The 15002-nt window shown below is 34.9% G+C and overlaps 1 protein-coding gene across 1 annotated transcript in view; it reads left to right on the top strand.

Moving 5' to 3' along the window:
* Positions 1 to 15002, top strand: part of LOC149848503 (1,4-alpha-glucan-branching enzyme 1, chloroplastic/amyloplastic-like) — a 175410-nt gene that overhangs the window by 100479 nt on the left and 59929 nt on the right. Inside the window, exons 12-13 of the mRNA XM_089995773.1 lie at positions 9551 to 9680; positions 9837 to 9947. Of these exons, the coding sequence (XP_089851899.1) occupies positions 9551 to 9680; positions 9837 to 9947 (241 nt within the window). The remainder of the gene's footprint in view (positions 1 to 9550; positions 9681 to 9836; positions 9948 to 15002) is intronic.

Here is a 15002-nt window from a genome sequence, read left to right as displayed (position 1 = left end):
CAGGTATTACGGATGATAAGGTTTGTGAAACTTCTGCTATAGTAGGGGCCAAAATGAAAATTGATGATGATATTCCTCTCTTCGATCCCACCCCCTACAGACAACTTGTGGGATCTTTGATGTATCTGAGTATTACTAGACCATATATCTCTCATGCAGTTCATACTGCAAGTCAATTCCAACATGCACCAACATCAGTTCACATGAGTGCCATCTTGCGGATTGTGAGATACATAAAGGGCATACTAAACAAGGGAGTATTCTTATCCTCTTCTTCTGAATTAAAATTAATTGCTTATACTGACTCTGACTGGAGAGGTGACCCAAATAACCGTCACTCTACCACTGGTTTTTGTGTGTTTTTAGGAGACTCACTGATTTCATGGAGATGTAAGAAGCAACAAAAAGTGTCTCTATCGTCAACAGAAGCTGAATATCGTGCCATGACGACTACTACCATGGAGATTGTATGGAATCATCAGCTACTAAAAGATATGGGGATTAATGTAGAAGGGCCAACCAAATGTAGAAGGGCCAACCAAGCTATGCTGTGATAACAAGAGTGCAATTTATATTGCCAAAAACCACACATTTCATGAGCGGACCAAATACATCGAGATGGACTGCCACTATGTCCGAGAAGCATATCTGAAAGAAGTCATAGATCTTCCATATGTAACTTCAGAATATCAGCTGACAGATTTCTTCACCAAATCGTTGTGCTCTCCGCTATTCAACTTCGTTCTTGGCAAACTTTCAGTCATTATGCCCTAAGTTTGAGGGGGGGGTGTTAAATTGTAATCCATAAGACAATGTATTTTATAATATATATTTTATATGTATAAAAGAAGATACATATACATATATATTTCATATATATGTACATGTATCCATCTACTTATATATATATATATATATATATATATATATATATATATATAATATTTCTTTCTTGTATTAGCTGTAGGGGTATTTTAGTCATTTTATGCATATTCATGTCGTTGAATATGATTGTAATTCTTCCTTTTAATTTTTCTTATTGTTGTAACTTTTTCTTTTTATTTTATCCTTTTTTTTATGTACTATTTCTGTACATAGTCAGTAGCTGACTGTGTACAGTGTACAACAGTCAGCCACTGACTGTTGTACACATGTAAGAATAAGAGACGTTGGGCTGACTCCCAACGGCTCTAATTAGAGCTGTTGGGAATCAGCCCAACAACTCTTATGAGTTGCTAAAGCTTATAAATAAGGGTTGTAAGCTCACTGTAAAGGTAGAATTTCAGTAAGGAGTTGTCTCCAAGTTGTCTCCTTAAGCTTATAAACACTGTGCATTTATTGCACTTCTATAAACACTGTGCATTTATTTTGTGTCTTGAGTATTTGAATTATCAAGTTATTTGAAAACTTGATTGTTTGCAAGGATTCTTCACAAACATTTCAAATGAGGGTACAAATAATCAATTATACCATGATAACATGATAGTAAGTAGCAAGTGCAAAATTTCAAGATCTCAAAGAAATGTAAACGCTCGAAAGAGCTCACAACTAAAGTCTTTTTTTGGTATTATAAATTAATCTAAATCTTCACAATGAATATTTCAATATGCAAGAAAGCAAAGCATATATATACCAATGCACACGATAATGCATGCAATATTAGGGAAATTCAATTTTCCAATAACATTTTCAAAGAAAATACTTGAAAAGCTCAGAAGAGCAGCGGAAGAGATAAAAAACCATAAAGCACAAATGTCAGCAATAACACCTCGAGTGACCGTGCACCTGCAAACAGTCTATCTAAACTGACAACAAACACAACTACAACCATAAGAGGTGCTCACCCAGAGTTACCAGAAGCTTCTTAGGTAGGTGGGAAGCTCGCTTCCCGGAAACTCGATACTCCTCGCTTCCGAAACTTCATGGGAATCTCGATTCCCCCACGCTTCTTCTATGCTTCCCACACACATGGTCTATGCTTCCTATATGCTTTTCTCACGTTTCTTTTCATGTTTTTCATGTATTTTCTCTCACGCTTTCACTCACTTTTCATGTACTTTCTTTAAATTAGTAACCATCATTGTTAGATTTTAACAAAAATTTAATTCTTTTACTGAAAAATCACGAAATATAAGAATGATCAATTTATTTTAGTTTTTATTTGTTTCTTGTTCGATTCCTATTCAATTACTATATTGTTTCATTTTTTTTAATATTTTGCTTTCAAATTGATACTTCGCTTCCCGCTTCTTATAAATTTTAAAATGCTTCGCTTCTCGCTTCCCATATCGTTTCCTGCTTCCGCTTCCTAGTTTGGCAACCTTGCTCACACCTCACCTCACAAATGGTTATAAAGCTGAAACAACACCGTCAGATACAATGAGTGCACAATGCTCACTGCACACAGGTTGTGAAACTGACAACGACAATGTCTAGTTCTAAAGAAAAAAGTACCCAGGTAAGAGAGAAAATCGAAAACAAAGAGAATAAGGGCCCTGTGAAGAACACCAAACTATCAAAAGCAACTAGTATAGTGCATCAAAGATGATTTGAAAACGATCTTCAAATCAAGACAAGAACAATAAATTTTATGATATTCAAGAATACACTATTTAAATTGCAAGAACCATCATGATACAAATAGAAAATAGTTTAGCCATCACAAATAAAGGCCAACACAAGCATCCATAGATAACAAGATAAATAGGCCCAACAAATGACACACACTCACAGAGCCAGAGGTTAAACATACATTGGTTAGAACCAAACTGAGTGCCAACACCACACTCACAAACTAGCAATCTAAATTGATAAAATGACAAGGTGCACACAACTCACCTCAACAAACAAAAGGCCAAAAGAGAGGATGCAACAAAAGAAAATATAGTGATGGACTAAACTAAAGCCAAAAGAAGGCCACAAGAAAGCCAAAACCTCAATAAAATACTTTTCCAAATCGTGGTAAAACAAAGGGCAAAATAGTTTGGAAATCTAGTTCCAAAAAGTAAGAGCTCAAAGAGAATCCTTTAAAAGCACATATGCATGCTTAGGACAAGAAATGTCATAGCAAATCCATGCAATGCAAACCCATGCATGCATGATATAAAGACATGAAAAACAATCTCACAAGATTACATGATATATCATGTAATGAAATTACACAAAATTAGAAGACATATTTGTGATGAGAAAACACAAAATTACAAGATATATCATGGGCTCTAAGTCCAAATACACACCACTATGGGAAAATACACAAACCAGTAAGGGCAGATAACAAAGGCACTAGGACACAAGAAAGCAATCAATAGAGAACAACATAAAAAAATATTAGTTTTTATTGGTAAAATGCTTTTAACAAGCATAATACTTTAAGGACCCATAAGAACTCACACATAATATAAAATCATGCATTCATGCACGCCTTCTCAAGAGAAAGGTCATAATCAAACCTTACAAGATAACATGCATTTACGAAAGAGTCATAAATGGTAATTAAAACATATCCATAAATTCACATAGAACTCATAAGGGCATGATGCCCAAAACTCTGAAAGCACAAAAAAAATTCAAGACATCAAATGCCTTGAACCAATCACAAAGAGACTTATATAGCACAAGACACCACATACTTCATAATTCTCATGCTCATGAAAGAATAATCACCAATTGTACAAAGGAAAGAAGATTCTTGCAATATAAATGCTTTAAGTGCCTAAACAAGGACATAATACATATTGTATAAGGAAGAAGCATGTATCATACATTTTGAATGACAAGAAACATTGTTATACACTCTTAGAGTTAAACCTCTCAAGAGGTTAAATACAGAAAGCTATCATATAGAAGGTACGCATCAAAAGTTCATAACTATTTATAAAACCACAAACTTTCGTACACAATGCATTTATACAAAGTCACATGCTTTGTCTCATAAATATTCATGAAATAATGAGAAAAGATATCACACATCTTTCCAATTAGATCATAAATAAAGTTCCTTAAAACACACAAGAAATCACACTCACACATATATTATATATATGGGTTAATATTTGGTGTTATTGAAGGCATAAAATTATATGGAACTATTTAGCTGGAAATCATGGGTTTTAGATTTCTTTTGTAGACTAAATCCGATGAATGTGATCTACAAGTTTTGTTTAGTGGGAAATGAGTTTTGAATGATATGATTGTGACACATAAGCAGGTTTTTTAAGTGCTTAAAAAAATAACGACCCACAATGCACTTCATTATTCATAAAAACATATTTTTGGATCAAAATAACACGATCCAAGGTTTGATCCTTATCAAACAAACCATCCTAACTCATCTATGTGGTCAGATTGAGTCGATAAAGCTTGAAGTCAGCTCAATAGTTTCATAAAATTTTGTGCCTTCAATAGCACCAAATATATATATATATATATATAAACTAAATATTTTGAAGAAAATGAACAATCCAAGAGAATGATACATGAGTGCATATACACGTAAAGTAGGCTAATAAGACACGAATATCACCAAGAACAAAATAAAAAAAAGTATAAATCTTGAATCGTAAACAAAGGCACTAGACCAAACAAGAAAAAACATCAAAGGATAAAAAAACACCACAACCCAACACAAAAGAGTGGACGTTTAACACAAAAAACTCAATACAACAATTTTAAATCTATAAAAATGAAAAATCTTATGAAATCAAAATAAACACAAAAGTGGGCATTCATACAAAACTTACCAAATCTGGGGCAAAAGGACACAAGGAATTTTATAATTTTTTTTCAGAAGAGAACTATCTCTCACATTCAGTGTACGAGAGCACACATACAACAACAACAACTACGCCTTCATCCCAAAACAATTGGAGTCGGCGATATGAACCAAAAAAGAAAATCATTCTGGGTCTTCCACATGAATCCTTCTCCTCCAATCATTTCTATCCAATGCTATGTCCCCGGTGAGGTTCAAAGCATTCATATCCTTTCCTATCACGTCCATCCATGTCTTCCTAGGCCTACCCCAACCTCTTTTAACTAATATATTTTCCCATTTCTCCATCCTTCTAACTGGAGCATCATTAGGACTTCGTCGAATATGTCCAAACCACCGTAAACGATTCTCTCTCATCTTATTTTCAATGGGTGCAACGCCTACCTTCTTACGAATCTCCTCATTCTGAATCTTATCTTTTATTGTATTTCCACACATCCATCTCAGCATACGCATCTCAGCTACAATCATTTTTTGAATATGATGTCTCTTGGCAGCCCAACATTCCGTACCATATAGTAAAGCGGGCCTAATAGTCGTCCTATAAAACTTTCCCTTCAATCGCAATGGCATTCTACGATCGCAAAAAACTCCAGTTGCACTCTTCCATTTCATCCACCCAACCTTTATCCTATGATTTACATCTTCATCAATTTCTCCATACTTTTGAATGATAGATCCCAAATATTTGAAACAATCATCCACCGGTATTTCTTGCTCACCAAGCTTCACTACACTCCCATATCTATTTCGTTGCTTACTAAATCGACATTCTATGTATTCTGTCTTACTCTTACTCAACTTAAAACCACTTGCTTCCAATTTCTGTCTCCATAATTCTAACTTAGCATTAACCCCAGCTCTAGACTCATCAATCAAAACAATATCATCAGCAAACAACATACACCACGGCACATTTTCTTGAATTGATCTCGTAAGCTCATCCATCACTATAGCAAATAGGAAAGAGCTTAAAGCAGATCCTTGATGTAACCCAACCGTTATAGGAAAATTGGTTGTCACCCCTCCACAAGTGCGGACATTGGTTACTACTACTTCATACATATCTTTAATTATACTAATGTACTTGAGAGAAACACCTTTCTTCATCATTGTCCACCAGAGAACGTCCCTAGGTACTCTATCGTAAGCCTTCTCCAAATCAATAAAAACCATATGCAAATCTTTGTTCCTCTCTCTATTTCTCTCAATAAGTTGTCTAAGAAGATGTATAGCTTCCATAGTAGATCTTCCAGGCATAAAACCAAATTGATTCTCCGATATCATGACAACCTTCCTCAACCTAGACTCAATCACCCTCTTCCAAAGTTTCATAGTATGACTCATGAGTTTTATACCACGATAGTTTGTGCAATCTTGTATATCACCCTTATTCTTATACAGAGGCACCAAAGTACTCTTCCTCCACTCATTAGGCATCTTATTTGTACGCCAAATCTTGTTAAAAAGATTTGTCAACCATTCTAAACCTTTCTCTCCCAAGCATTTCCAAGCCTCTATAGGTATACCATCTGGGCCAACTGCCCTTCTTGATTTCATTTTCTTCAAAGCCTCTGCAATTTCTTTCTTTTGAATCTTGCGCATAAAGTCACGATTCATCTCATGAAAAGGAATTGAGAAGTCTCCAAGAGCCTGAGCATGACTTTCATTAAATAACTTATCAAAATAATTTTTCTATCTCTCCTTAATCTCCTCATCTTTGACTAAAACCCTTTGCGTTTCATCTGTGATACATCTAACCATACCCAGATCCCTCGATTTCCTATCTCTCATCTTTGCAAGCCTATAAATATCCTTCTCGCCCTCTTTGGTATCCAACTTGTCATAAACCTCATTATATACCTTATCCCTCGCGTTCCGAACTACTTTTTTAGCTTCCTTCTTTGCTATCATATACTTCTCCAAATTATCATTATCACGACTCTTACTTAGATTTCTATAACACTCTCTTTTAACCTTAATAGCTAATTTGACATCCTCGTTCCACCACGATGTATCCTTACCTAGCGGTGCACCGCCTTTAGACTCACCCAATACCTCCTTAGTCACCTTTCTCATGCCACCCGCTATCTTATTCCACATTGATTCTGAATACTCCTCGAGACACCAATAAACTTCCTTAACTACCCGCTCTACAAACATTCCTTGTTTAGCTCCTTTCAGTGCCCACCACTTAATTCTAGGATCTATCCTATGTCTATCCCTTTTGCGGCATTGTCTAATTCTAAGATCTAAAATTAAGACTCTATGTTGTGTAGTTACACTTTCTCCCGGTATAACCTTACAATCGATGCAACAACCCACATCTCTCTTTCTAAGTAGGAAAAAATCTATCTGACTCGTATTAACCCCACTTTTAAATGTTACTAGGTGATACTCCTTCTTCCTAAACCAAGTGTATGCTAAGATCATATCATAGGACAAACAAAAATCTAAAATCCTTTCTCCACTTTCGTTTCTTTCTTCTATACCATAGCCTCCATGGATACTCTCAAATCTATCCCTACTAATGCCTACATGTCCATTAAGGTCACCGCCGATGAAAAGCTTTTCTCCATAAGATATCCCTTGTATTACTCCATCTAAATCTTCCCAAAATTAACGCTTAATGGAATTATCTAAACCTACCTGAGGTGCATAAACACTAATAATATTAATAATATCCGTACCTAATACTAATTTAATAAGTAAAATCCTATCACCCTTCCTACGGACCTCAACTACATTATCTATAAACTCACGAGTCATAACAATCCCTACTCCATTCCTATTCCTATTTATTCCTGTATACCAAATCTTATATCCCCAAGGTTCTATCACTTTTGCTTTCTCACCTACCCATTTGGTCTCTTGTAGACATAAAATATCAATCTTTCTCCTACACATAACATCTACTAACTCTACCAACTTACCAGTTAAAGACCCTATGTTCCAAGTGGCTAACCTAATTTTATGGTCTTGGACTCACTTCTTTGCCCCCACCCGTCCAACAAAGTGAGGGAACCCTTGCCTATTTGACACCACACCCGGGCGCCGGTGTAACGCGTCGCTTCTGGGCGACGACCTAGCAACCCTTGCCCATTTATCACTGCCTCCGGGCCTATAGAGTACAACGCGTCGCTTCGTAGGGTACACCCCAACGAAATTCTCATATTGGTTCATATTCATAGGGTATGACTAAGTTTTTCTGTTGGCTGTCACAGGCCTACCGCAACCCTCCTCCTTTATCCGGGTTTGGGACCAGCAGTGTATAACTAAACAATTATACACAGGCAGAGTTGTACGAGAGCACACATAATAAGAATATTTTGGAAATCATCCCATTGCCCCAATGAGATACATACATCGATCAATGATACCTCACACACATACTCAATCAAGAGAGCCCTGAGTCCATTGCCCCAAACACCAAGGTGATCTCCCCTGCTAATACCATGTCATGAAGTGGAATGAAACCCAAGACATAACCAAATAGAAAAACAAAAGGAACTAAAAGATAAACATAGCAAAAAATAATGAACAACATACTTGTACATTCACAAGAACACCAAGAAATAAGATAAATAATTAATTGTATTAATATAAAAAATATGCAAAATTGTACAAAGCATCCTCACTACAAACAGTCAATCACACCCGATATACATCCATCCTCTCTCACCCAGACACCAACACATTTCCTTTATATAAGAGTTCGAGAAATAGAAATAGAGAGGACTAGCTTAACGGCTAGTTGGAGAGAGGTCCAACGGCTAGTTGGAACTAGCCGTTAGGCATAGTCCTAACGGCTAGCTGGTCAAATCAGTTTGACCAAAAAAAGAAAAGTAAAAAAATACAAAAATTACAAATATTAGTCATTTAAATAATGATTAAAAATACAAATGGAAGAAATTAAAAATTATATTCTACTCCTACAAGTATACATTGTGTATACTCAATCTAAAGACTAAATACCTAATAGGTATACCTAGAATACAAAAAAGAATTAAAAATACAAGGTACCAATAAGTATACCCAAGTAATACCTCGGTCAATACACCACAATGTTGCATTTATCTTAACAGGGTGGGTGGGGGAATGAATAGAGAGAAACAGCTTGTTGTACCCAAATGGATCGCTATGTGAATGGGATTGGTTATGTCTATGGCCATAACTGGTATTTTTGTCCTTGTAAGGTGTCATTTGTATATAGATTGTATTAGCATTTTTATTTTGTTTTTATTCCTTTATTTCTAGTGTACTTATTCTTGGTCAACATGATAAGGATGATGCTGTCCAAATTGTGTTGCAAAAGTGCGACCAAGGCGGTCAGCCCCTATGCTCCATGTATAGTACCTTATCCCGAAATGAAATGGATGTTGGCTCATTCTCTCCTTTTTGTATGCTCTCCTGCTGCTAATCTCAACTCACCGATACTTGACATCAACCACATCATGCTTATGTAAGCTTTGCACACTTGGTTGGTTTGTTGGTACTACATTTCAACTGATTCTTTTCTTTAGCTTGTCTCTTCAGTGTTCCTAGTTAAATATCTTTTCCATTTGACCATAAATTCTGAAAACTTTTTACATATGCAGCATTGGGTTGCATGAATGGTCCAATGTTTTTGGAATTCCAATTTATCTTGTGAAAAAGTAGAATAATTCAATAAAAGTGTTGGAGGTGCAGACATCCTTGTACATCTAAGAAATCCATGTTATATTTAAAATCTTCTTGAGTGTTTTAAGTTTTAATTATAGGTGTCATCATCTACAGCCATGCTTCAAACAACGTGCTGGATGGCTTGAACATGTTTGATGGAACAGACTCCCATTATTTCCACTCTGGATCACGGGGTTATCATTGGATGTGGGATTCTCGCATATTTAACTATGGAAGTTGGGAGGTAAACAACTATTGAGTTGCAATCATGAACACTTAATTTCACATGAATTGTTCAATGTAAATCTTTTCTGTTCTAAATGAGTTATTCAGTGTGCCTTTTTTGTTTCAGTTTCATGCCTTGTTTTTGTTTTATCTTCTAACTTGTATTCAACTTCAGGTGTTAAGGTTTCTACTTTCTAATGTAAGATGGTGGCTAGAGGAGTACAAGTTTGATGGTTTCAGGTTTGATGGTGTAACTTCAATGATGTATACCCACCATGGTTTGCAGGTACCTTACATGGAAAACTTCTTTCTTTCATCTTTCATTATGTTTCATACTTCCATCTTAGTTATCAATTGGCAATAAATGCATCAATGTTCAGTTATGATGTAATCAGGGATTTTATATGCGGTCGATATAATTGGTTCATATTGTGGCTTCTCCCTTTTCCTTCACCTTTTCTCCCCCCTCTTCTCCCTTTTATGTTGTGGCCTTTGGCTTTTTCTTCCCTTCTTTTTTATTTTTGACCAGGTTAGTTGACTTGATAGCATATTGTAAAACTATCAAAGCACCTTCAATCACCACCAACACTAAGTCCACCAAAAAAGTGGATAAGTACACAAGTGTTCTCTAAGGAACACACTCACAAATCCCACAAAGGGAATACACACAAGAAGGCACAATATAAAAATAATATTTCATTCAATATCACAAGTATGCAAGAAGCATACTTTTACAAAAGGGAGAACCCCTATTTATATACACAAGAGAGAGAGAGAAAAAGAGCAAAGAGAGAGGGCAAAGAAAAAGAGAGCGGACCCTTCCAACAGTAGAATTCTAGCCGTTGGGTCAAGTCAACTAAGGTTGACTTGGTCTAAAAAAATAAAAAGATAAATATAATATATAATATATAATATATAATATACAAATACATATATTATGTACTATATATATAAAATTTAACACTCCCCTTCAAACTTACGGTATGATGACCGAAAGTTTGCCTAAGAGGAAGTAACCTAAGAACAAAGAGATGTTTGGTAAAAATGTCTGTCAGCTGGTACTCAAATGTGACATAGGAGATCAATGATTCCTTGAAGATATTTCTCTTGAATATAGTGGCAGTCCATTTCAATGTGCTTTGTTCTTTCGTGAAAAGTATGGTTGCTGGCAACATAGATAACACTCTTATTGTCGCAATACATCTTTGAAGCTCCTGAAATTTTGATTCTCATATCAGCCAACAGTCTTCTCAACGACACCACCTCTATTGTGGTTGTAGCTATAGCTCGGTACTCGACTTCAGTTGAGGAGAAAGAGACTTGTTTCTTTTTGCATCTCCATAAGATTAACGATTCACCTAAAAAAACACAAAAACCTAGGGTTGAGTGCCTATTATTAGGATCACCTCCCCAATATGCGTAAGTATATGCAAGTAAATCTAGTGTAGATGAGGAAGGCATAAACATGCCTCTAGAAATTGAATTTTTTAGATATCTAATAATACGCAAAACAACTCCCATGTAAACAAATGTGGGAGCATGCTAAAACTGACTAGCTGTGTGTACAACATGTGCTGGTCTAATAATTATTAAATAAGAAAGAACTCTGATAAGTTGTCGATAAGGAGTTGGATCTAGAGGCTTCCCATCATCAATTTTCATTTTGACATTTGTTACTTCAGAAGTGTAACTTTTTTGTCATTCGATATACCAGACTTGAGAACAATATCAGAAACAAACTTAGATTGAGATAATAAATACCCTCTAGGGGTATAAGCAACCTCTGTTTCTAGAATTCAATACTAGTCTTTAATGCACAAAAACTATCATTACTAAGACCCAAATATCTATACGACACCCAATTTAAGCCTCCATGAAACTGACCACCAATCATTCCAATATTAGGTTTCAGATGGAGTTCAAAACCAATGTTGAACCAAGAACCCAAACTCAGCAACACAATGAAGGCCATGCCCAATATAGCTCGAAATTGAGCTACCGCCTTCTATAACACTCTCTAAATCATGTTGAATCCCACTCCAAATGACAAAAATGTTCACCCAAGAGAGACAATATGATGATAATTATCCACACTTCGAGGTAACATCCGAAATCAGAATGCAATACTCAAGGTCGTCATAGTTAATAGCATATAAAACTGGTTACCGCCCATGAGTACTCTCCACAAACAACCTCAAATCTCATTCAAAACTGAACATATCATCATCAGACCACTCCCAACTTTGTCAAAATATGTATATATATATATACATATACTCATATATATACATTCGTATATATGTATATAAGTATATATATACATATATGTATATATATATATACTTATATACTTCATCAATAACTCTCTTTTCTTTATTGTACATCCAAAAACCCGATAGGGGTATTTTGGTAATTTCCATGTACCATTTTTATTCTTAGGATTTTCTTTTATTTCTTTGTTATTCTTTGTTATTCTTTTTACTTTTTCCTTTTATTACATCATGTAAAGGGACTGTATGGGGCCCCACCCATCTAGTCGTTGGGGCCCCAACGGTCATTAATATTACTGTTGGGGCTCCCAACGACTAGAAGGAAGCCCCATGTGGTCCCTCTCCTTTTTATTTTTCATCCTCTATAAATAGAGGGCTCTCCCTCTTGTAATATATGGCTTTTCAAACCCTCATTCAATAAAGTTCATATTTTTTATGTGTTGCCTCTTTGAAGGCTTCTTGTGTTGTCCCTTAGTGGACCATTTCTATATTTCCCATTGTGGGTTTGTGTTTGTCCATTCATTGGACCGTGTGAATGCATTAAGCATTCTTGTTATACCTTTCCGCGTACTTTCTAACATGGTATCGGAGCAAGGTTATGATCGAGTTGCTCTTTGGTGCATAGGGAAGCGTGTTATTCAAAAAATTTAAGAAAAATGGTGAAGTACTCATTTTTCTCTCTTTTCTTTCTTACAGTTATTTGATATGTATTCTTTTTCCTTAAGTATCATGCATTATGAAGAAATATTTACTTCCTTGATCATTTATATGTATGCGTTTTCTTTATTGTTATGTTTTTATTAAAAAAATAAATAAAAAAGGATATTTTGCACGTTTAGTGCTTGTGTTATTTGGTTCTTCATTGAACCTTTGCTTTTTCGTATATCACATTACACTTTTTCGTATGTTTTGAAAATTTTAAATGATAAATTCTTAAACGGGTGAACTTGTTTTTCGAAAAACTAGATATATGATTGCTCAAAACTTGCTTTAATGGGTCGTTAATCATGTTTTTCTTTCAAGCATAATTTGATGACAATCTCACTTGAACTTGTGTTTTTGAATTTATAATTTATGCTTAACTTTGTTTGTAATCATGTCTTTCATACGAATGGTATGTCTTTAGAGAAAGTTGTGTTGAGATTAAAACTTTTGTGATATATGTAGTGTAAAGCTATTGATCACATATTCTTCTACACTCTCATCATATTTGTTTTTTCGTGTTGAAGGTATGTGCTTGTCCACTAAAAAGTCTTATGTGTGGCTTCTTATAATATTGTGTTTTTTGGGGAAATTCTTGACATATATCATCTATGAAAAATTTCTTATTAAGTCTCGATTCCTTTAACAAGGCTTACCTAATGTGTCATTTCGTATGAGCAATATTTGTTTGGAAAAGTTTTTTTATGATGCATGTTGAATTAAGATTAGTTTTTATTAAAAGGAGTAGTCTTGTATTATTATCATATGAAATATGGTTATTTTTGCATCTTGATGTTCTTAAAGATTCTTCAATTTGATTGTCTTAAAGTGTTTGTCTCATTGTAAAATTTATGGTTTTTATTAATGCTTGGTTCTAATCTTTTAAGTCACTTGTTTTTGATAAACTTATGAGTTTTGAATTTCTTCTCCTCAACAAATATTTGATTTTCTAGTTTTGTGCCTTAGTGCATTTTTTTTGTTGTTGTGCGGTTTTAACAAGTTCATAAACTTATTATCCTCTTGAGTGTGGCGTTCTCCCACTTGAATGAAAATTATTATTCTTCTTGTATACTCTTTTTTGAGTATTTTTGTTAAACCTTAGTGGTTCTTGTGAGTATCTTTTGTGGATACATTTGTTGTGAACTTTTGTGGTTCTTTTGAGAGTGGTTGTAAGCATCATTTGAAGTTCCAATTATGGACTTCATTTCCTTTCATGTTTTTTCACATGAGTTTTTTAAACTTCATAATCTTACCACCTTAATTAAGAATGCCTATATTGGCCTAAATTTTTTGCTCATTCAAGATTATTGTCATTCGACATCTTGTATTGCATAAAATTGCATCATTATCATTTGGTGTATATATAATTGCACTATCATAGTTAAGGCTTGATTTGACTCTTGGATTATTCCAAATCGGTTCTTACACATGACATTGCTTAATATTTCATGTTGTGTTTGTTGCATGATAAGACTTTTTGGTACAAATGACTTCATTTTGAATAATTGATTATGTTAAGCATGATCCATGCTTATGTAAATTGATTATCTACCATTATTGGATCTTTGATTTGATCGGCTCTCTTTATAAAATCACCTATTTGGAAAATGATTTCCATAAGTGTTTGTTGCCTTCTTATGGCATTTATATTGTCCATCACAAACTTTATTTGATGCATCTGTAGAAGGTAGATGATACGTGCAGACACCTAGGTAGAGAGAGAGAGAGAGAGAGAGAGAGAGACGGCTGCAAAATTAAGAGAACTCGTTAAAATGTTATTAGGGCTAATCTCTATGTTAAATAGAGAGTGGCCAAAAGAAGAAATTACATATAAGTCCATCATTACATTAAAATTTCAAATAACTTCTAATCTAAGAAAACTTAACCTTAAAACCTCCTAATCTCAACACTCCCCCTCAAGCTGGAGCATAAATATCACCATTACATTAAAATTTCAAATAACTTCTAATCTAAGAAAACTTAACCTTAAAACCTCCTAATCTCAACACTCCCCCTCAAGCTGGAGCATAGATATCAATCATGCTCAGCTTGTCACAACATTTTGAGAAATTTGGTCTAGCAAGAGGCTTTGTAAACATATCTGCAACTTGGTCCTCTGACTTTAGATATTTGGTAGAGATATAACCAGCTTGAACCATATCTCTTACATAGTAACAATCAACCTCAATGTGCTTTGTTCTCTCATGAAAGACAGGGTTGTTCGTTATATATGTGGCAGCCTTGTTATCACACATCATGGTCATAGGAGAGGAAACCTTCACCTGAAGGTCATAAAGAACAGTACGAACCCACATCAATTCAGCAGCTGTTTGGGCCATAGCCCTATATTCTGATTCTGCACTCGATCT

This window comes from Nuphar pumila, chromosome 1 (assembly GCF_984573655.1).
Source record: "Nuphar pumila chromosome 1, dmNupPumi1.hap1.1, whole genome shotgun sequence".
In the NCBI taxonomy this organism is placed as follows: Eukaryota; Viridiplantae; Streptophyta; class Magnoliopsida; order Nymphaeales; family Nymphaeaceae; genus Nuphar; species Nuphar pumila.
The sequence above is the reverse complement of the archived record's forward strand: the minus strand, read 5'-3'. Positions and strand labels throughout refer to the sequence as shown.